The sequence below is a fragment of the Myotis lucifugus genome, unplaced genomic scaffold, assembly GCF_000147115.1.
Source record: "Myotis lucifugus unplaced genomic scaffold, Myoluc2.0 scaffold_319, whole genome shotgun sequence".
Classification (NCBI taxonomy): domain Eukaryota; kingdom Metazoa; phylum Chordata; class Mammalia; order Chiroptera; family Vespertilionidae; genus Myotis; species Myotis lucifugus.
The window spans coordinates 656,855-681,317 of NW_005871367.1; the positions used below are offsets into that span (position 1 = coordinate 656,855).

The following is a 24,463-nucleotide window of genomic DNA, read 5'->3' on the forward strand; positions in this document are numbered from 1 at the left end:
GCAGCGCCCAGAGGCCGCTTGACCCGCGGAGGGGCCGCCGCGTTGTTGTGTCAGCGTCTCGCGGGGCGGCGGCGACAGTGGCCAGACACCCAGACCCGGGCTCGGCGGCGGCGGCGGCTCTCCTTCGGCGCCGCGGCGGCCTCGGACCCTGGCCCTGTCCTGCCCGGCCGGCGGGCGGGGACCAGCCGTCCCTGCACCTGACCCCAGTCACAGGAAACGGCCGAGCCACTCTCCGGGTCCAGGTGCGCGCCGTGCTCCGTCCAGCCTGGGGCCGGAACCCAAGTGCCGTCCGGGCCGAGCGCCTCCAAAGCCTGGAGGAAGGGGCGGTGCTGCCTTGGGGCGCTCGGGGATGGAGAGCCCCGGTTCACCCCAAAGCCGGGCACGGAAGGGGGTTGGCCAGGCAGGGAGCAGCCCGTGGTGAGGGGACGGGGGTTAGAGGAGTGGGTCTCTGGCTTTGGGTTTCAGAAAATGTTAAACTTACGATTACTCTTTAGAAAGTTAACCCGATATGGTTGGCAAGTTAAGAATCAATCTTTCAAATGGAGATGTCCCTTTGCTTCCAAGTGTCCCGATTTACTGGAAAACGGTGTGTGTCGGTCTCAAGTGACACATTTAGAAAACTGTATGAAAGTTGGAAAACAGATGTCTACTGTGAAGCTTTTTGTTATATATATTAGGTTTAGGTTATTCCTTTCCACCTGTAACTAACTCTATGCACCTGTCAGCAGACTGATACATAGTAGTTAATAAGTGGGAAAATTCAGTCACTTTGAACATTAGGTCCTTATTTCTCAAGGCTGATAATTTAGATAGGAGAGTAATAAACTTCTGTGCCCCCCTCCGTATGTTTACCATTTTGATATCAATTCTCCTTCAGGTGTCTGGATAAATTTGCGTATGAGACCATCTAAATGGTAGAAGATAATGTGGAGTCCCATAAAGACAGGAGTATTTGGGACTATGTGGTGTGGGTGGGGCAGGGTTGGAGGTAATTCTGAAATCTTAAAAACTGGGTTATTCCCTTGAATTTTGATTATATGATAAATGAGTTTGTTGGGGGGTTTTTTGGTTTGTTTTGAGCTTCTTTGTTCAGGTGAGATGCTGAATATCTCGGGAACAGGAGTTGCTTGTCTCCGTATAGTTTGTCACAATGTTTTTGGCTCTTTTGAGGCCGCTTGAAAGTGGACTCTTTTGTCTCCCTGTTGTTGTGGAGCTTGGGATACGACTGTGAAAGGAGTGTGTGGCTTTGGGTGATGGCTGGAAGTCACAGGAAACAGATTATAAAAAATCCTTAGCAGCTGACTAGCCAGGGTGCCACAACAGAGGTCGGTCTCCTTGGTACTCTTGGCAAATACCCTCGAGCCACGGCCAGTGTCCAAACTAGAATGGCCTTCTGAACTGTACCAAACAGGAGAGCAGGTACCCGCTCCTGCTGGGTCTTTCCTAAATGTGCTCATACTAAACCTACGGTTGACCCTGTGTGTTAGGTATTGCTGTTCCCATTTTTCAATTAGACCTGCAACTGGGAGGCTACTAGCTCCCCGGGACTAATAAGTACTAGGGCTGGATTTGGAGCCCTTAAGTGTCTGGATTTAGTCTAAGGAGCTTTCCCCCTATCTCTGCTGCCTCTCACTGGCATGGCAACTCATTTGGGATGTTTTGTTCTTATTTATCTGACTTACTCAACTGCCACTTTCTTATTTATTCCTTGCATTGACACAGAGCTCTGTGGAAAAAAAAATTTTGGGGGGCCGGGGGGGTGTGGTATTAATCTACAGTAGAACTAATCCAACAGCCAAGTAGATTGTGGAAAAACAGAAGTCTTGAATCAAGTTTCCTATCCTTAAGACATTTCAGGTTTAGGTGGAAAGATGACACTAACAAAGGAAACAATTATAAAAAGTCTTAGGAAGGTTTTTTTAAAGCATATGATTCTTGTTTTTTCCTTTGTGACTCTCTTAGTAAAGACAGGCATGCCTGGGAGCCATTGGCTTTCAACATCCGATCCTTTTCAGTTGCAATACAGTTGAGAAAGCTAAATGTAATAAGAGTAGGGTAGACTTCTGTGAATTGCAGCAAGGTTGTCCCCGAGAATGAGTAAGTATCGTTGAGTTCAGAGGGAAGCTGTCACAGAATTGCTCAGTTGCAGAGTAGACTATAAAAATAGGTGGTATGCTGTAGTTGGCTCATACTGGCAGCCATTGCTAAGTTCTCAGGAATTTTGACTCCCGTTGGCAGCTCCACATCAGCTATAATGGTAGTATTTACACCATGGGAGTCATCAGATGCTAGAAATAAGAGGTTCTTACCTCTCCTTCCCCTCCAGTGGATTTACCAGTCTCCTACAGGATTTGCCTTAGACTTTGAGTATAGTTCTTGGAGATAGCAGAATGGATTTCTATCTTTTAAAAGACTTAAAGTCAGTGACTCCTCTTTGTTGCCATCTTCCAGACCTTTGCCATCTGATTTTTTAAAAAATCATAGAACTCTTCAATGTCACATCCCAGTGTGACATTTTTCTCTGTCCTTATATTTCTTGGGTCCTTTTCAGTGTTTGACATCTAAAGATGGCTATCCCTTTTTGAAATTCTTGTCAGACATTCTAGCTCTTATGACATTTTGCTTCTTGTCTTCAGACCAATGTCACTTTTATTAGGTTCTCTTCTTTTTTCCCATTCTTTAAACCTAGTCATTCTCCAAGATTCTATCTTCATCTTCATTTTCTGTCTTGTTTACTCACACTCCTTGATATATCTCCTCGTCTGTGGAGCAAAATTGAAATCTCATCCTTATTATGGAGCCCTCTTCAGTAGTCTAGTGACATGTCTAATTGTGTGCCAAATTTTGCACCTGGCTCCTCAAATGTAATATGTCCAGACCAGGATCTTATTTGCACCTTTCTTTCCCTGAACTAAACAATACAAAATGCTCAGTTTTCCCCTTTGACTTCGCTACTTTTATTAGGACACTTTTATTAGGGTTCTTCTGGTCATCCAGATTCAGAAGTATGGCCTGATCTTTTAAGTCTGAATTTATGGCCCTGAATACCAAGTCTGTTACCAAATCCAGTAGGTTCTAAGCACAACATCACCTTTTCATTCCCACTGTCACCTGGGAGCCACCTGGTTCACACCTTCCTTATTCCCTTTTCTGGATTATTGCAGGATTATTCTGTTCCTACGCTCTCAACATCGCTTATTTCATTACTTTTATATCTCCAAGAAGCACAGTCTCATTGGTAGCGCAGGTTCACACAGTGGCTTTATTACATATCCTCATCCTGACTTCAGAGCCCTTTGCTGGCAGTGTGGCTCCTGTCTGTCTTTGGAGTCATATTTCCTCTCCATGGGCTGGGCTCTAGCCAAGCTGTGTCTTTCATTGTTTCCTAAACATGTTCCTTGCTCCATTTCCCCATGGCTTAGTTCACACTACTGTTTCTGACCCAAAACAGATTGTGATCTCCCTTCTTTGAAAGTCCTTGGTATTTTCCTAAACTTTTCTTTATGGCACTTACACCATCTTTTGTAGTATAGTTATGTGTATGTTTATTTGTATGTAACTATACTATATACTTACCTGGCAGGAGAGATACAGTGATCATGTAGTATAGTTATTTGTATATATTTTTTTGTCATTTCATTGAGAACAAAGCTTTTGCTTTACTTGGATGTCTGGTAGGAGCCTTAAGGGGCCTTATAAATAGTAAAGTTCAATACATTTTTATTGAGTTAAATAAATTTATGCTGGCACAAACATTAAGATAAAAAAACCTAATAGTTGATTACATATTTTGCAGCTGTGGGACTTAAATTTTTTCATCCTAAGGTATTCAAAGGACATCAAAAGATACATTCTTAAGAATTTAGAGTTTGAATTTGAGTAGGACAACAATTAGGATCATGAACTTAGATTATATTGGGGAGATTGGGGATATGATTCTATTTCTTCACCTTGGATGAGCCAACCCAGGCTTCACTGTTTTTTCTGTTCTCCAAAATGCCAATCACAGACCAGCAAATACAGATTTCAGTTCTGTGACAAAGTTAATAAAAAATTCCAGGAATGGTCCATTTAAGGAAAGCAACACTGGATAATACATTTCAGAATTATACACATATCTGAACAAGTCCTTAAAGATTTGACTTATATTATTTACTAGAGGCCCGATGCACGAAATTGGTGCAACAGCCTCTGCTATGGCCCCGCCCCCTGCGGCTTTGTCCGGAAGATAATACTTCAGAAACATCATATTCTTAGGTTTTTAGTCTAGCCTCCTGGTTCTGTAATTGCCCATTCCTGATTGAGAATCATAAAAAATTGTGTGGAAAGATGATTTTATTAAAAAATATTATTCAAGTTGAGGCCTGGGATTTTTTAATTTTCTTTATCTAGTTCTGGTGTGGGGAACCTTTTTTTGCCAAAGGCCAGTTGGATATTTATAACATTCACAGGCCATACAAAATTATTAACTTAAAAATTAGCCTGCTATATTTGGTCAAACACTTCATTAACTCACCCCTAATGCCTTGGCAGGGCCAGACCACATGATTTTGTGGGCCTTATACGGCCAGATGTTCCCCATCCCTGATCTACCGAATCAACTTATTTTATTTTTTAAGATATATTTTTTATTGATTTTAGAGAGGAAGGGAAAGGGAGAGAGATACAGAAACATCAGTGATGAGAGAGAATCATTGATCGGCTGCCTCCTGCATGGCCCCCACTGGAAATATAGCCCGCAACTCAGGCATGTGCCCTGATGGGAATCGAACCATGACCTTCATAGGTCCATGCTCAACCACTGAGCCACGCAGGTTGGGCTAGTAGATAAAATTATTTCAGAACTAATGTGCAATGTCACTTGAATTTGTTAAGCAATTTAAATTACAGTGTAAATCTAAATTGCACATGTAGCTTTCTTTAAGTATATTTGATGCGTGTCTGACTCCAGGATGCTTTGCTTACTGTGTGAGGGAAGGTAGGAAACAATTGGGGGAAAATACCAGCACAGGGCTGTCTCTAAAACACGGATTCCCCAACTCTGGGTCTTTAAATAAAAATTACAGGTTAGAAATGAAAAAGGAAGTTAAAAGAATGTTAATGTGTTACAGTATATTAGAGGGCCTGGGTTGTCATTGATCTAAAGGTTAGTGATAAGTCATTTAAGTATTATTTACTTTTTAAAATTGGCATGTTAATCCCTTAAATTATGGGCATATGAGACTGTCTTCTCCAAGAATGGAATTTAGAAAGTCAGTTCTCAGGAAAGAAGGCTTTTATTTGTCCAAGTGTTATGATGTCCAATTTGGAAGTTTTCAATCATTTATTGGTTGAGGAATTATTTCAGAGGAATATGTACATATGAACCTCTAATTGGAATATTTATAACAAAAATCAAAGCTTCATAGTTGCTCTAAATGAGATAGAATACTGTGCTTAGAATAGCTTATAGAGAGCAATAATAAACCGAATTTTTTCTCTTAACAGTAACAGCATAGGGATAGAGGCCATTTATAAAATTGTAATAAAATGAAATCCTCTTTACTTATAACCTAATTAGAAATGTTATTTAAGTGGCCAAGAGTGTGTGGAAATTGGCCAGATTTTTGTACATTTTCTTCAGAATACTTTGAAACCTCTTTCACTGTTTCACAATATTTATGGATTGTGCAATTCAGGTTTAGTAATACTATAGATAGTCCAATGTCTTAGAGAACACAACAGGGATTACCAGGAAACTTAAATGTTGATTGGATAGGACTTAAGTACAACATTAATGCTATATTTTTTTTATTTTAAATATATATATTTTTATTAATTTCAGAGAGGAAGGGAAAGGGAGGGAGGGAGGGAGGAAGAGAGAGAGAGAGAGAGAGAAATATCAATGATGAGAGCAAATCATTGATCGGCTGCCTCCTACACACTCCACACTGGGGATCAAGCCCATAACCTGGGCATGTGCCTTGACCAGGAATCGAACCATGATTTCCTGGTTCATAGGTCAACGCTCAACCACTGAACAACACTGGCTGTAAGCCATCTTTGTCTTCTTTGGAAAAAAGTCTATTCAAATCTTTTGCCCATTTTGTAATCTGAGTTTTTTGTTGTTGTTATTGAGTTGTATCAGTTTTTTTATATATTTTAGATATTTACCCTTTATCAGATATATGGTCTACAAATGTCCTCCCTGTGAACAGCTTTTCTTTATATTGTGATTGACACTTGGGTCACTTCTGAAATTAGAGCCTCAGCAATAGATGATGGTGTTTCTTGATTATCTGCTTAAATAAAATCGGGAAGTTGAATTTTGCTTTTCTATTTATTTTCCTAAGCTATGAAGAGACTAACATGCAATGTCACTTGAATTTGTTAAGCAATTTAAATTACAATGTAAATCTAAATTGCATATATGAAGACATCTTGGTGTGTTGTTCACTCTTGTATAGGTGAGCCACATGAATTTAATTTTTACTTTTGATTTTTCGACCTCAGAAGAATATTTGGATATCTGACAAGCTTCGGTCTTGTATCCTTAGTTCTAGTCCTCCTAGACTAGAAATGCAGAACAACACTGAATGACATAGATCTTGTGGCAGGGGCAGAGACCCTTTGAAGATGAGATTAATTTACCCCTCAGACAGGAGATGAGGTTGGATGGGTGTTTTAGAGCAATAGAGGTAGCAAGCTAAAGTGTGGGAACTTGTGAACAAAGATTGATCAGCTGAAGGATGGAAAATATAGACCCCCTGCTTTTCACCCTATAGAGATGTGTAAAACCCCCACCTTAAAAAAATTATCTGTTTTGATGAAAAGGTTGTTGTGAAAACAAGAGGAGTATTAGTGGCTCACTCTGTGGTTGAAAAACCCTAAATTTTAATGTAATGCGCTAGACTTGCAAATGTAAAAATATTACTTTGCCTTTTGGACAAGACATCCATCCCGTCCTGATTTAGGTTTTATGATGAGAGGTAGACATAATGCCTGTATTACTATTTTAAACTCTAGTGCCTTGTACATTGTGGTATTCAAAGAATGTAATTCTTTTTTTAAGATTGAAAAAAAGATTGAATTTGTGTTACTCCTCCCCCCCAGCATGTCTATGATGTCAGTTGGAATAATAGTAATTATAGTTCATTTCACTTTAATTTTCTTTGTTCTTGTTTTGTATTGACCTCTGATTCTCTCTGACAAAGAATTATGTATGATTTGAGGGATATTTTAAAAAATTGATGAGACTAAGTTGTAACTAACTTCTTCTTGGTACTAGCTCATATTTTTGTGACCACACATGGAACTTTGTGACTATTCCTGGACAAGAACAAAAGAGCTTCAGCTTAGTAATGGCTTACTTTAAAATTTTTAAGCTCTAAAGATCATGAGATTCTTTTAACTGCTTATTAACTGCTTTTATCCAACAGTTGAAAAATTGTTGAATAAATTGACAAGTTCATTGCTGATTTGTAAATAGGTTTATATGTTTACAAATAGGCTAATATTAATGTTTTACATTAGTTCATACATTGATAATAAGTTATATGGAACATTTGTGGGAGATGCCTAGAGGTCTTATGCTGTTAATACAGAAGGTTTAGGTTTAACACTAGCAGCAGAGAACATTGGAGTAGAGCCTCATTATAACACAGGCTATAATGTATCTTCTCTGCAGGCCTAAGGAATGTGACTTTATCCTACAGGTAATGAGAACTCATATAGTTTAAAGAAGGTAGTCACCTGAATAAAAAAGAGACTTTGAACTCAAATCTCTACTTGTGTCATTTAACTTACTAGCTGTATACTCTTGGACCTGCCTGGTATTTAACATTTCTGAACCTCAGTTTTTACATCTGTGAAATAGGGATAACTTGGAATGAGAGTAACCTGGATTGTGAGTGACTTAATCATTCAGCAAACAGTTACTGAGTGCCTGTTATACATAATGCCCAGAGGAATTCTACAGAGAAGGGAAATGTAGAAGGATGGGCCTACAAAGCTTAGAAAAGCTGGATGCTGGGTTAACCCATCCAAAACTTAGCACATTTCTCTTCTCACACCTATTCTTATTCATGTGTTCTCTGACGTCATTAGTGGCACCTAAGACAAATCTTGGAAGCCTCTATTATACCTTTATATCCAACCAGTTATCAAATCCAGCCATTTTACTCCTTTTGGTGTAAAATTTGATTATAATGAATTGCTTAAATATTAAGTGTTCATGGGTTGAATTTTGACATACACATATATCTGTCAAGATCAAGAACTTCTTATCATCTCAGAAAATTCTCTTATTACTCAAGTGATCCTCTTGTAATTCATTGCAATCAGTTCATTTCAGATGAAGCAATAACTTTTTTCATTCCTATCATCAATGTATATTAATATGCCAGGTATAGGAATATAAATTGAGAATACAGTTGTGAGCACAAAGTCCTTACCTTCAAGGAAATTACAGTTGGGTAAGGATACTAATCTATATTTATAAAAGCCTAAGCGACTGTCCACGGCTGTCTGACCGGTAGCTATGACGTGCAATGACCATGAGGGGGCAGATGCTCAACACAGGAGCTGCTGAGCTGCAGTGACTTGGTAGCTGTGGTTCTCAGGTAATGCACCCGGAACCAAAGAAGAGGAAGCCCGATTCCGGGGTGTGTCACCTGAGAACTGCTCTCTTGCAATCCGGGACCCCTTGGGGGATGTCAGAGAGCCGGTTTCATCCCAATCCCCGCAGGCCAGGCCGAGGAACCCCACTGGTGCATGAATCCGTGCACCGGACCTCTAGTGAATAAATAAGAACTTTATAACACAACTTGGGAAGTAAGAAAATAAAGTTTGAGTACAGGGTGCCATCCTGCCACCTTGATCTAATCCTGTTGGGGAAATGAAATCTAATCTGAGGTTGGTGATAAGTGTAATGAATCATGAAAGGAAGGGGAGATGCATATTCCAAGGATGTTCAGAACCAAGAAGCAAGAGAACAGGGAATATTGTATGACTAGAGAATAGAGAATAAGAATGACAAAAATGATACTAGGGTGTCAGGTAAAGGGCTGGAGAAAGACTTGAGTTTCCCATTGTAGGTCACTTAGGAGTAGCCTTAGCTTTCAGACAAGGAATGATGCAAAATGACAATTCTTTGAACTCCTTCTAAACCTTAGCTAACATTCTTATTTTAGGAATTACTACCTAATTAATGAAACATAATTTTAGTGAATTATTGTTATTACTAGAGGCCCGGTGCACAAAAATTTGTGCACTCGGGGGGGTCCCTCAGCCTGGCCTGTGCCCTCTTGCAGTCTGGGACCCCTCAGGGAATGACCACCTGCTGGCTTAGGCCCTTAGTGCTGCTGAGGAGGCAGGAGAGGCTCCCACCACCACCGCTGTACTGGCAGCCATCAGCCTGGCTTGTGGCTGAGCAGAGCTCCTCCCATGTGAGAGCACCCTGACCACCAGAAGGGAGCTCCTGCATTGAGCGTCTGCCCCCTGGTGGTCAGTGTGTGTCATAGTAACCAGTCATTCCCAGTCGTTCTGCTGTTAGGGTCAGTTTGCATATTACCCTTTTACTATATAGGATAGAGGCCTGGTGCACGGGTGGGGGACGGCTGGTTTGCCCTGAAGGGTGTCCTGGATCAGGGTGGGGGTCCTGCTTGGCTGCCTGGCCAGCCTGGATGAGGGGATGATGGCTGTTTGCAGCTGGTCACACCCTCTTCAGGGTGGGGGTTTCCACTGGGGTGCCTGGCCAGCCTGGGTGAGGGGCTGAGGGCCATTTTCAGGCTGGCAGGTGACTGAAGCTCCCAACCTCTCCTTTTTTTCTTTTTCTTTTTTATTCTGGGATTTATTTACGTTCTATGGCTGTCACTGGAGCTGAGAGCCAGCTTTAACTCTGAGGCTCAGCTCCAACTCTGAGACCTCGGCTGCTGAAAGCAGGTATCTGGGCTTTGTTTAGCTTCTATAATTGAAACACTGTTGCGACTCCAGCTCTGAGGCCCGGCTGGCTTAAAGCAGGTTTCTGGGGATTGTTTAGCTTCTATAATTGCAACATAGTTGCTTAGAGTGCAGTTCAGAGGCCAACAGCAGCAGGTGGGGATCCTTGGCTTCCTCCATCACTGGAGCAAGCAAGCCTCCTGTTCGCTTCAGCTGCCTGGTTGCCGGCCGCCATCTTGGTTGGCAGTTAATTTGCATATCGCCCTGATTAGCCAATGGGAAGCATGCCGGAGGTATGGTTAATTACCATGTTTGTCTAATATTAGATAGGATTGTCATCAGCATAATGCTAACTACCGCTTATTGAATGTTTCTACATATTTTATCTTGGGACACTCTTCATGTTTTTATTTGTGGTAGTGGTCCCCAAAGATAAAGGTTTCCAAAGGTATGGCCATGTTCTAATCCTTGGAACCTGTGAATGGCACTTTATGTGACAAAGACTTTGCAGACTTTTAACTCAACTGATTCAGTTAAAAATCATGAGATGATTCTGGATTATCTGAGCGGGCCCTAAATGGATTCACTAGTGTTCTTTCAAGAAATAGGCAGAGAAGATTATAAGCAGGCAGAAGAGGAGACACACAAAAGAGATGGCAATGTGGTGATGAACTGGAGTGACCCTGCCACAGGGTAAGGGATGCCAGCAGCCACCAGAACTCAGAAGAGACAAGGAATGAATTTTCCCCTAGAGCAGTGATTCTCAACCTTCCTAATGCCGCGACCCTTTAATACAGTTCCTCATGTTGTGGTGACCCCCAACCATAAAATTATTTTTGTTGCTACATAACTGTAATTTTGCTACTGTTATGAATCGTAATGTAAATATCTGATATGCAGGATGTATTTAGGCGACCCCTTGTGAAAGGATCGTTTGACCCCCAAAGGGGTCGCGACCCACATGTTGAGAACCGCTGCCCTAGAGCATCTATTGGGAACATGGCTCTGCTGACCCCTTAATTTTAGCCTAATGATCCTGGTCTCCCGAACTATAGAAAACATTTCTGTTTAAGCCACCAAGTTTGTGGTGATTTGTTACAGCAGCCATTAGAAACAGCCAATGCATTCGTTAGAGCACATTATGCACTTCCTATGTGCATGGACTCAGATGTTTTTTCCTTCCCTGGAAGTGCTTGGACTACCACTCCACCTTTGAAACAAGCTCATTCATCTGTGGTGATCAAGTCAAAAGCAACTTCTGCTGATGCCAGGGCAGGAGTTGAAGGCTCATCCTCTCCTTGGCTGGCTACTACAAGGCAGCCTCCCCACACCTTTCCTCACCTGTTGCCTCAGGCCTGCTTCCTTTTTCTCTTTGTTCAGCTATCTTCTGCCAGATGCCTAGGTCATTCTTTTCATCTACTGTTTGCTGAAACCCAAAGCTTTTTCACTAAAATTAACCAGTTCTCCCTAATCAGATGGTACATGGGCCAATCCCTGGGAAAAGTACAGAAGAGAGGATTACAGAGAAATGGAGCCAGAGCCATCAGATTTAGTCAGTCCCTCTTCTTTTGGACTTAAAGCTATGAACTTATAATTTTCATTATCATTTGAGCTGGATTGAGAGGGGTTTTCTGGAATTTGCCACCATAGGCCACCTTTAGGTTTGCTCCACTCCCCCTGCTCCTGCAAAAAAAAGGAGGACATACAAATAGGAAATGGCTTTAATGTTCTACTTTTAATTATGAGATTTGAAGCCTTATTATAAAAGCAATCTCATATTTTAATAAGATTTCTCTTCTCTCAATCCTCATAGCAGTTATATTTTATACCCTCTCATGGTCTCTGACTTGCTTGCACTTCCACCCTGATAAGAGGCTGTCTTGCAGTGGGGAGGGGAATGCCTTTTTTTGTCTTCATCCCCCCCCCCCCCAATTTTTATTTATTGATTTTGAGAGAGAGAGAGCTGGCGGGAAGGGAGAGAGAGAAACACGATTTGTTGTTTCACTTATGTATGCATTTGTTGATTGATTCTTGTATGTGCCCTGACCTGGATTGAACTCGCAACCTTGGTGTATCCGGACAATGCTCTAATCAACTGAGCTACTGGGCCAGGGCTTGTCTTTTCTTGTTCTGCCCATTTTTAACCTCTGCTTGATTATTTAGGATCTGACTATCCACAGAGATAAGATAGGTAGACTTTGATATTTACTTGGAGGTTCACAGGCTGAAGTTGAATGTCTGTAATCCAGTATTTTACCACAATGCTTTGTACCTGTCAGGTAAATTTTGTCATATGTAGATAGCTTCACCCTCAGTAAGTTTTCTATTCTGCTTTTCTTCTCTGTGTATAATAGTTGGGAGTTGGGAAGAGCATTACCTTACCTCTTTGTGTTTTGTTTTGATGCTCTAGGTCAGGATGGCTCACTGGTTGGCTTCCCACATGGTGCCCTACGTCTACATCACACCTTAAAGAAGCTGAAGAGAAAATTTTAAAATGTAAGGCTTTCTCCTTATATGTTAACAGTTGTTTGCTAAAATAGGTCCAATATTCACATTGTCCTGAAACTTAAGATTTTGTGGTGTGTTATTTGTTTGGCAAAAGAATTTTTTTTTTCTTTTTCATGTCATGAGCAAGTACCTAAATGTGGGGGGACAGGAGCTCCCAAACTTGTTGGTCTTGAGTGTCTGTTATATTCTTAAATTAGTAAGGACCCTAAGGAGCTTTGTTTGTAGGTAATAGGTATCATTTACGATATTAGAAATTAAGACTGAATAATTTAAAATATGTTAATTTATTAATTTATTTTAAATAATAGTAATTAACCTATACAGGTTAAAAGAAGTAACATATTTCTAAAAATAACTACTTTTCAAATAGAAATGTATTAAGAAGTGTAGCGTTGTTTACATGCTTGCAAATCTCTTTACTGTCTGACTTAATATAAGGCATCTGGATTCTCATATTTGCTTCTGCATTTAGACTGTTGGTAATCACATCTTTGGTGATCTCTGGAAAACTCCACTATGTACCCTCAAAGAATAAGAGTGAAAAGGCAAATATAAAATATTAATATTATTATGAAAATAGAGTTGACCTCGTAGATCTCCTAAAAGAGTCTTAGGGGTTCCCCAGAGGTCCCTAGACTATGCTTTGAGAATAGGCTGTAGCCAGTCTAGAGCAGATGTCTTGTAGAATGGAACAAGTTCTGGACCAGAACAAGGTAACCTGGTCTAGGCCTAGATCTGCAATCAGGTGGTTACAAGATCTTGGACCAGTCACTTTTCTCAGCTTCCTGATGTTTACCTATAAAACAAGGGGGTAGGAGGATCCTTAAAATTCCTTTCAGTTCTAGTATTCTGGGACTCTTTAATTCTACATTTATAATGGTGTGGAAACCTTTTTGTTTCTTTCTTTCTTATGGACACTGTAATTCACCCAAACTTGTACTGTCTAGGTCAGCGGTTCTCAACCTGTGGGTCGCAACCTCTTCGGCGGTTGAACGACCCTTTCACAGGGGTCGCCTAAGACCATCCTGCATATCAGATATTTACATTACGATTCCTAACAGTAGCAACATTACAGTTATGAAGTAGCAATGAAAATAATTTTATGGTTGGGTCACAACATGAGGAACTGTATTTAAAGGGCCAGAGGTTGAGAACCACTGGTCTAGGTGTTCCCAGGTATCTGTGGGTATACTTTTAAGCAATAGTGTTTATGGTATACCAGTAGTTCTGTTCTGCTGCTACAATTTAGAGGCGTGGATTAAGCGATGCAGTTCACATATATGATTATTGTGTATGTATGTGCAGATATTTGTTGTGTATGTCATGTATGTTTTTCATCCACTCTACACAAATTTTCTTGTTTGTGCATTTGAATGATTCAGGAGTAAGTGACCATAACTGAATATAGCCATAGGAAGGGACAGTTAGTCATCTTACATGGATTTTCAGCATGAAAATAAATTTCTACTCTATATGCTTGGGTAATCATCTTCTCTATAAAGCTGGGAAAGATGTCATTGTGGTTTACTAAAGAAATTCTTACAAACTGCTGAGCTCACATGTGGCGGGGCGGGGCTTCCCCTGTGCCTCCAGGTTACCTAGGTCCTCATCAACTCTGTGGAGTTCAACCTTGACTGTGTTCATGGCACTTACTATATCCAAAGTGGAGTGGTTGGCACTTCAAGGTGGCCGATACCTTGCATCTGGTTGCGGTGCCTAAAAGGCCAACTCATGGGTCTGAGCGTGATGAGAAATTTCTGAGGAAGATGTACCAGGTGCTGCTGAAGGTGGATGTGTTGGAGGGCAACCTGCAATGCCCAGAGTCTGCACATATGTTCCCATCGGCTTGGGATTCCCCAACCTGCTGCTGACTGATGAGGAAAGCGAGACTTAACCATGCCAGGCATCAGTTTTCATTCTGTAACTGTGTGTATCTTAGTTTGTGTTTGTACTGTTTGCTAATTATGTACCCAACCCTTGACCCAGTGACACACTAGACACAGTGAGTGTCCTTGAGTTTGGTATTGATTTTTCCTCATTAAAGGTTCAAAACAAACAGAAATTCTTGTCAGGAGATAAGAAAGGGTACTAGATGCCCAGCTCATGCATTTAACAAACATACTGATTTCCTACTGCTAAGTTCTAGGGATGCAAATAGGAGTGAGAATTGGCCCCTGGTCCAGTATCAGACATTAAAGCAAGTGACTAATGCAGGGAGTGAACTTGGCTCTCCACTGGTTGTCCACTGCAAGTGAATATCACAAACAAATAAGGGGACATCTAAAGTGTGTAGCCATTCAGTTGATAATTTAATGTAAATGAATTTCAGATTAGTTTCATCTTTAGTCTTTTTGGGGGATATTTAAAGTACTGTATTTAGTCTCACAGCATTGAAGGCAAGTAAGAATTTTTATCTACAAAATGATGATGATTTGCACTTTCCAGAGAGAATGTTGGACTTGAACTCACACTATTGTCACTTTATGCTGAGGAGTTCCTACCATAACATGTCACCTTTTTCCCTCTAAACTCTGAAATGACTTAAGATTTCAGTTATGTGTTTAAATACAGATACTGTTCATCCTTCCTTAAATTTATTATTTACTTTTTAGGGAAAAAGGTTTCTTTTGAGTCTGAACTTTAGTCTTCAATGCTTAATCTTCAAGTGTTAGAAAAATTCAAGGTGGCATTCTTTTGTTTTGTTTGCAAGGATTGAGACCTCCAAATAATGGATTCAGTGAATATTGAGTTCCTCTCCATTTCTAAGGGTGTAGTACTCTCATTTGATGGATGTGGAAAGAAGTCTAAAGAACTACATGACTTGCCAAAAGACCTTGACCACAGGAACTTGAGACTTGTCTGAGATGGATTGTCCCACTTAGATGTAAAATATGATCATTAAGAATTACTTGCTTCAGTGAAATGTATACTTTTTTTTTTTAGGGATGATATAATAAAGGCTAAGATCATATGAATGGCAACCAGATGATTTGTAGATTATTAATTTCTGATTGCTCTGAGAATACTTCGCTTCTCAGAGGTAGTGAAGTTAAGCAGAATTTTTCTTTTATGTTTTTTTTAGGTGTCCCCTGTATATATAAGAAAGAAGCTGTTCGTGTATCTAATGGAAATAAAATATGGACACTGAAGTTCTCTTACGATGTTCCAAATAAGACTCCACTTGTCCTTCTCCATGGTTTTGGAGGAGGTCTTGGACTCTGGGCACTGAACTATGAAGATCTTTGTACCGATAGACCCGTCTATGCTTTTGACCTGTTGGGCTTTGGACGAAGTAGTAGACCCATGTTTGATAATGATGCAGAAGAAGTGGAGAATCAGTTTGTGGAATCCATTGAAGAGTGGAGATGTGCCCTAGGACTGGACAAAATGATCTTGCTTGGACACAACCTGGGTGGGTTCTTGGCTGCTGCTTACTCACTGAAATACCCGAAAAGGTAAGTGATGGTGACAGGAGAGAAGCACCTGTGCTAGTCTCTAGTTTCCATCTTTGGTGGTTGGTACCTGAGCCTTACAAGACAGATTCTCTTAAAGGACCCTAAACACATCACAACTAATTTAGTAGCTGAAGTAATGATGTCACATTTTCCTATTACACCTGCTACATACACATTTATAGAAGCTTAAGAGGGACTTTCTATTTGTTAAACTTAGAATATATACAGTTGAAGTCACAAATAAAAGTTGTTGTGGTATTGCTTTCTATTATTATCATTAGACTTATGGATCCAGCAGGTTTTTCCAGTTTGTAATAAGCTGTAATAGGAAACCAGAAAGTTAGAAATTAGAAAACCTAGTGCTGTGTTTTGACTTAGAGCAAAATCACTTAACCTCTAAGCTTTAGTTTCCTCTAAACTACAGAAAATATACCTACATAGTCTATTTTACAGGGTTTTTTAATTATACTGTGCCCTAACATTTATTGTTACAGAATTATTTTTCTAGTCATTGAATTAATAAGTGTTTGCCTCAGAATCTTTGTAGCATCTCCTCCTTTCTCTACCTGATTTTCTTGTGTTATTTCCTATTATTTATGTTACTTCTCTGAGGGGAGGTCACGTTAGAGTGCTAAAAAAAATGGAAGAAAAGCTCATTTTTGTTTTGTTCATCTTTCGGAAAGAAACAAATAATAATCAGCATTTTTGGTTGCCAGTGTATTATTCTATTGGAATAATTTTTAAATCCAAAATTGCAACCAACTGTGACATTGAGGCCTGTGAATGAGACATTGGGTGGTGGACATTTTCAGAGTGCATTTATGCACTGTGAGGCTGCCCATTGCATAACTCCATGTGCACGTGGAGCAGCAGCCCGGTGTACCTGAGGTTTTCTTCCTCTGGAGCAGCCAACTTTTCTCTACAGATTCTTTTTTATTTTTTATTTTCTTGGTTTTTTTACAGAGAGGAAGGGAGAGGGATAGAGAGTTAGAAACATCGATGAGAGAGAAACATTGATCAGCTGCCTCCTGCACACTCCCTACTGGGTATGTGCCCGCAACCAAGGTACATGCCCTTGACCAGAATCGAACCTGGGGCCCTTGAGTCCGCAGGCCGACGCTCTATCCACTGAGCCAAACCGGTTAGGGCTACAGATTCTTTATTTAAACTTCATTTACACTTGACTTTTGTGGAGAGTTTATAGTCCTGTGTGCTAGACAGTTTTTTTTCAACTGGCAGATCAGTTCTTTTTAAAAAAATGAAATTTTCTTCGCCTCATTGGCTGTTTGGGATTACTGCCTTTGTGTCCTACTCTTGGTGACAAATGTTTGTCACTGAGAGAAGGAAGTGGAGACTTTTCTGGTATAAGACAACAGGGTATTTGTGGAGATTGGACTTCCTTTGTTTCGTAACAGATGTTTATGAGGTCACTCTTGTGGTATTTATCCCTTGGAGATGTGACATGGGTCTCTTGGGCCAGACTGGTTATGAAACCCCTGAGTCTTAGAATCCTGGCCCTTCGTGGCTATCTGCTATTTAAGTTAGGGAGATTTTCATTTGCAGTTGTGAAATGTTTAAAGAAATAAGGTGTTTCACATTGATTTAGAAGGGAATGATCACTTTAAAATTACCTATAAAAGAGGATAGCAACATATTTTGAATGACATGGTTGACAGAACAGGTATCTAAAACAAATCCAGTGATTCCAGTCTTGTACTGACTACATTTATAGAAATTGATTTTTGAATGTTTGTGCCTAATACTAGAAATAAAACTAAAGTGCCAGGACCAAGAACCACCAAATATTAGCAATAGATGAATATGAGAATGCTTGAAATAATTAGCATGTTTAAATTGGCTGATTGCTAACAAATATTGAGTGGAACTCTATAGAATGTGTTGAATAGTCAATCTTGAATTCTTAACTGCATAACTTAAATTATTCAATACAAGTTAATTTCTAAATAATGAGATTCTCTTGATTTTCAAATATCCCAAATCATTAATGAAATTCAGTTGAAACCCTTTGCTTGGCACATAGTGGGTGCCCAGTTTTAAATGAATGAAACAAGGAGGCCACTGGACTGATGTGGCTCTAATGCCATGGCCTGTGTAAGCAAACCGGAATCTAAGCCTGTAAATGTCTCAAGGTTATGAAATCAAAAACTAAGGACATTGAATCACAAACAGCCAGTCTTTCCTCTTGCTCAGTGGAGCATTCCTAACTATTACTGGTTTGGCACTGCCTGATTCAAATTGGTTTTTGCTCAAATAAACTCTTAAAATTTTTAATATGCTTCATTTTATCTTTTACCAGTATCAACTAAGCAAGTATGGAACTAGCTACTCTAGATGTCTCTTACCCAACTTTCAGGTATTTCTTATAAACTAAAGAAAAGGACACTAAGAAACTTAGTGTTTAGCAAAGAAATCCATTCCAAGTTACAACTACAACTGGTCTTTACTTCTTCACTAAGGTTTTCAGATCATCTGACCTTTTGACTTTGCCTGGCTCTGTCTTCGGACTCTGCAGAGGTGGGCTGAACATTTCTTCTCAGCCTTTCTTGAGAAGAAAGGTTGTTCTGCTTGATCTGAAGTTGGAGGTATTTAGTTTGTTGTGCTCTGGACCTGTCCCATTCTCCCCTCAGTGGCTTGGAGGCAATGGGAAATACCTGCCCCTAACTCGATCTGAGAATTGCTCGTTTGTGCACTGACTAGAGTTCTTTCTGGTCCTTTTTTCCCCTTTCCTTGTTGCATAAGTAGGTCCTGCAGACTCCCTTGTGCATTTTGGTTCTTGGTCTGAATATTCTTCTTGTTATATTATATCTGGTTGGTGGCAGAACTTAAAATTCATGGAAGTCAGGTTATATACCTTCCTTAGCACTGAGACTCAGCTGTCCCAAGAGGTTAGAGCTTGTGTGTTGTCCACCACTTTGCCCTTTATACTCAGTCTTCCAACTCAGGACCTACTCTAATGACTAACCTGCAGAAGAGTGCCTCTTTATGTTTTGAAACTGATGGGCTATTGTCCTCTTGTTCCTGCTCTGCTGGTTCTTTGTTTTTCGTGTAGTTCAAATCAGTCTCTGATTCTTGACAAAGATGTCTGATAGGATGACTCACATGTGGTGTCTGGGTGGACCCATTCCTTAATCCTAGATGTGAACTAACAATCCCATCATGCTATCAGCTACAGAATACGAGAGGTTAGGATCTGGTTTACTATACTAATTTAGATATACTACATTAAAACCAAGTAACTACTATCAAATGAGATGATCTCTTCATTAGAAAAGGAGGCGAGAAGATAGCCTAGGAACTTGGTCTACTGCAGGGTTATAAGAACCTGTGAGACAAAACCTGTGGTCAGGCTTTCCTGGAGGACGAAAGTTAAATTACTCACTGCTCAGGTGGTTCTTGCCACTGTCTTCCCAGCTCCCTGGATTGAATTCTTCTCCAGTAGTCTTCCTATTTTTGCTACTGTAACTATCTAACATTTACTTTATATTTATTATTTGATAACTTTGCACAATCTATCTCATTTAAAAGCCTTACAATAAAAAATAAGGGACAATTATTTTCTGAGGTAGTGGAAGTAGATGGTATATATAACTCCAGTTTAAACATTGTTGCAGAACTTTAAAAAAATGGTTTTCAAACTTTTTTGACTATAACCCTCAGTATGAATTATATGTGTATGTGTCTGAAACAGTTTTGTGGAATGATACGCTTACATATTTTTCTACTCCACATAATATAATTTTATTAAAAAACAATCAGACCAGACTGGCTCTGACTCTCTAAATGAATTTTACTACCCACTAGTGAGTAATGACCTGCAAGATTAATATAAGAACTTATTTTGATGTTCTCATGTCATCTGGGGAACCAGGAAAATCCAGACTGGATAGCTCCTCTGCTTATTACTTGATTATACTTTACAAAATTTGTATATCCTTATAGACAAGGACTGAAAGGAAATGTGGACAACACTACTCCAAATGTTTACTGATATCTATTATGTGCTAAACACTATACTAGGCTGATGACACAGGATCAGTTATTGGAGCAATTTATCCTCGTTTAAAGAAGGGGGGGCATGTACTCTAGTATGTACACTTTGCATAATTTGTTAAGCTGGCATTCTTACCTGGGGATGCTGTTTTGCAGATCCATAGTAAACAGGCAAGCCAAAATTAAGGCAGAACCAAAAGAATCACTTAACTCGACTTTCCCTCCCTCGAATTTTCCTTTGTCCTCCTCCTTCTTGGGTTAGCAGGTCCGTGAGTATCTAGAACAGACTGTGCAAGATCCAACAACAAATTTTAACAAAAGTTTAGTCATCTTTTAGGGTGATTTTTTTCTTTAAGAGGTAAGTCAGTAGTGAATAATACCATTTTTTTCTTTTTTTTTGTTAATCTTTACCTGAGGCTATTTTCTCCATTGATTTTTTAGAGAGAGTAGAAGGGAAGGGAAGAGACAGAGCGAGAGAAACATCGATTGGTTGCCTCTTGGGGATCGAGCCTGCAACCGAGGTATGTGCCCTTGACCGGAATCGAACCTGTGACCTTTCAGTCTGAGGGCCAACACTCTAACCACTGAGCCAAATTGGCTAGGGCAATAATACTATGTTTTAACATGAATCTTTGCCACTTTCAACTAGGTGGCTATTTCATAAATTCTACTCATACCTCTGACCTATCCCCCTTCCTCAAATCTCAATGTGAGCTGTATGAGAGGAATTTAGGAGGAAGTCAAAATGTCAGAGATAGTCTCTGCCATTAAAACAAAACAAACTCATTCCCATCCCCCTTCCTTACACTATTATAAAATAATAGTCTCATAGAACTTTTATGAGTGAAGGCACTCAAAGTCTATAGAAATCTCTTGCATCACACATTTCCACACAGATTCATAGTTACATTCTACAATTCTTGGCGTTATGAAATCTAGAGTATAGTATTAGGACCAGCCTGGAGTTGATAAAAGTGAAGGGCTTTGCCTTTACTAATATCTTTCTTTTTTGTGGCTTAGCTTGTCCTGAGGAGAGAGCCTTCTGCCCAGTGGCTTGTTGGCATCTGTTAGTGTTCTGGAGTCAGGAAATGTGCGTTTTAATCCTTGTTCTACATTCACTAGCTTTATGTCCTGGAGCAGATCACACAGTGCATCTCAGCTTCCTTCTCAAATCTGTGAGACAGAAGATTGGGCTGACTTCTCCAAGGACCCTTGGAGCTCTGGGTCTGTGCGCTGAAACTTTCTGTTGGAGAAAACGCAGTCAGAACAAAGGACTCGTGTACTGGCAAAAGAGAAAAACATTTAATATCAGGAATAATAGCCATCTTTACCCCGTGTGCTGGTTTCTTTACTTTTCTGTTTCATTTATGACTTAGGAAAGGGACTTTAGAATCATTGTCAATTCATCCCTGGGAGATTTTTGCTGGCATTTGTTGGCTGTTTTGTTTACAGTTGAATATCATCTGTGTCGGGAGGACCCTTATGCTCTGCTTAGATCTGCGTGATTTACTATATAATATGATGCAGCCACTGGAAGAAAGTACCGCTGAGAGTTCTGGCTTTCTCTCATCAGGAAGCAGTTTCAAAAGATGGAAAAATAAAACTATTAGTGATATGAAACAATTTTATATGAGTTTGGACTGAAAAATTTATCTTTTGTCAGTAAGGAAGAAAATTAGGAAAGGATAGAATCTGAGGCCAGTTTAGCATGATGTCATGGGTAGGGTAGGTGTGCTCCTGTTCACCAAAATAGCATCCAAAACTAGGAGGTACCTTTTCAGCCCATTTTGTTACATTATCCTTATGTTTGTGAAAAGTCAATTTAAAGTTCTTTTGAACCCACTTAAACTCCTAAGCTATTTTATGAGTGTAATATTAATCTTCAGTCATTTCTGCAGTGTCAACCTTGAGATAGATTGAACCACTGGATTTTTCTGAGTGGTCATCTGTCAGAGTGTAGCTTAAACAACAACAAATACCATTTCTCAAGAAAAGTCACACAATATCATATACCCTTAGATAATATCTCTCAAATCCTATCAAATCTCAAAAGTTTATATGTAATAAGAACATGATGTAACCCATTCAGCCATTGGTCTTGTCTGTAATGTGAAGGTTGTTGAAGGTGGTTCTTTTGTCTTTACTTCATAAATTGTGTTAATTCTTGACACTCTAGGGTGAATTTGCCAAATGAACTTTTATCTGTTCTTTTCCCAACAGGGTAAATCATCTCATTTTAGTGGAGCCTTGGGGTTTCCCTGAGCGACCGGACCTTGCTGATCAAGACAGACCAATTCCAGTCTGGATCAGAGCCCTGGGAGCAGTATTGACTCCCTTTAACCCTTTAGCTGGCCTCAGGATTGCAGGACCCTTTGGTGAGTGCTTAGATCTGTACCCTAGGAAAGCAGAATGTTTATAGATGAGCAGTAAAGAAGTATTTATTGATTACCATTGTTAGTCAACATCTTAAAAACAAAGAGAAAAACTGAACCTTTTTCTCCTCTAAAAAGTATCAGTCCATGCATAAAGATGAATGAAACCAGATTCTTCTCCTCAATGAGGAGTCTTTATAGGTCAGCGCTATAGGTAATTAGCAAAGCCAAGAACGTGGAAAATGCTGAGGGTGAGGTCAGTAAGCCCAGGGACTGGGGGTGGAGGGGAAGTGCTATGTGGATCTGTTGGTGGGCGTTAGATTAAAGAGCACTTGTCAGGCTGATGATATCCAGCTGCAGAGAAGATACCCAGCTGCAGAGATCATATCCAGCTGCAGAGACCATGTCCAGCTGCAGAGAAGATAACCAGCTACATAGATCATGTCCAGCTGCAGAGATCATTTCCAGCTGCAGAGATCATATCCAGTTACAGAGATCATGTCCAGCTGCAGAGACCATGTCCAGCTGCGGAGACCATGTCCAGCTGCAGAGAAGTTATCCAGTCGTAGAAACCATGTCCAGCTGCAGAGAAGTTATCCAGTCGTAGAGACCATGTCCAGCTGCAGAGAAGATATCCAGCTGTAGAGACCATGTCCAGCTGCAGAGAAGATATCCAGCTGCAGAAATCATGTCCAGCTGCAGAGATCATGTCTAGCTGCAGAGATCATGTCTAGCTGCAGAGATCATGTCTAGCTGCAGAGACCATGTCTAGCTGCGGAGATTATGTCTAGCTGCAGAGATCATGTCCAGCTGCAGAGATCATGTCCAGTTGTAGAGATCATGTCCAGCTGCAGAGATCATGTCCAGTTGTAGAGATCATGTCCAGCTGCAGAGAAGATAACCAGCTACAGAGATCATGTCGAAGCCTGACGTGATCTACCATGGAGATGACTTACAGATTCTTTTCTCGTCTGGTAATGTCAGAGGGTTAAAATAAAGAAGTTCTTTTCTGCAAAGATTTTGGGAACTCTTGTGTTTCCAGTCATATTTTGAGGTACCAGTGCTTAGTCTTTGATTTAAATTCATTTGACTCTCAGCTCCTCTGTTTTAGTCTCAAAGCCAAGGGAGTTTCCTTCCTTTTTGTCACAGATGGTGATGGTCTGGACCTCCTCTGAACTACCTAAGAGTCTGTGTAGTAAATGGTTTTGACTTGATCAGAGTCACACAAGTAGCAGTTATGGGAAAAATAAAGTATGAAAAGAAATTAGGAGACAACGGTGGAGGATGGATGCCTCCTATTTATGCTTGCACGTGAAGGTGGTGGTGATGATGGAGAGTAATGTAGACTATTAACTATACCATACACATTCTTGATGGAGCTGCATAGTTCCTTCAGAAATAGGAAGGAATGTCACTAAAGAACTAAGACCTTGTTAGAATAATAGGCAGTGATAGCAGAAAGGGAAACTGGTTAGTCCCTGGGGCCCAGAAATATGATGGCTCCTGCTCTTTATCTTCTTTCCTTTGGGGGCCTTGTCCCTGCTCTCCCCTCAGGGCCATAGAACCACTGTGGATGCCTTAGCAGGGAGTATTGCTAGTGTCCCAAGCAGAAACCCTGAATTTATTTTTTCACAGAAATATATATATCTTGGAAAAATATAAATAAATTAATTTTATGTATGAGTTGCTCTATTCATCTGCCATGTTTAATAGAATTCATTTTCCTACAAAAACAAGTATTAGAAAATGATCATATGTTTTTGAAAAACATCTGTAAGTCACTATGGGACACTTTAATTCTTACTTTAAGCTCTCCTTAGGGAATTTGAGGAAAGCAGCTTCTAGGATATGTGTTTCTTTCCACTTAAAATATACATTTGAATACATATGTTGTAAGCATATAAGCAAACACTGAAACTTTCTGTATTAATCTATAAGTCAATTATAATTTAAAACACTGATAATTTAAAACATTCATTTTCTGTTAAATAGGTTTAAGTCTAGTACAGCGTTTAAGGCCTGATTTTAAACGGAAGTACTCTTCAATGTTTGAAGATGAGACTGTGACAGAATACATCTACCACTGTAATGTCCAGACTCCAAGGTAAGGCTTATCATTCTAAATATACTGTGTTCATAGTTTAGACTTTTCTCTTTTGAAAATATGTGAATAGTCTAGGACCATGGTCGGCAAACCGT

General features: G+C 40.0%; 1 protein-coding gene across 1 annotated transcript in view; it reads left to right on the forward strand.

The window, feature by feature from the left end:
• Window positions 1–24,463, forward strand: part of ABHD5 (abhydrolase domain containing 5) — a 48,285-nt gene that overhangs the window by 19,533 nt on the left and 4,289 nt on the right. Inside the window, exons 2-6 of the mRNA XM_014466025.2 lie at window positions 9,882–9,921; window positions 12,329–12,414; window positions 15,509–15,881; window positions 22,113–22,267; window positions 24,257–24,368. Of these exons, the coding sequence (XP_014321511.2) occupies window positions 9,882–9,921; window positions 12,329–12,414; window positions 15,509–15,881; window positions 22,113–22,267; window positions 24,257–24,368 (766 nt within the window). The remainder of the gene's footprint in view (window positions 1–9,881; window positions 9,922–12,328; window positions 12,415–15,508; window positions 15,882–22,112; window positions 22,268–24,256; window positions 24,369–24,463) is intronic.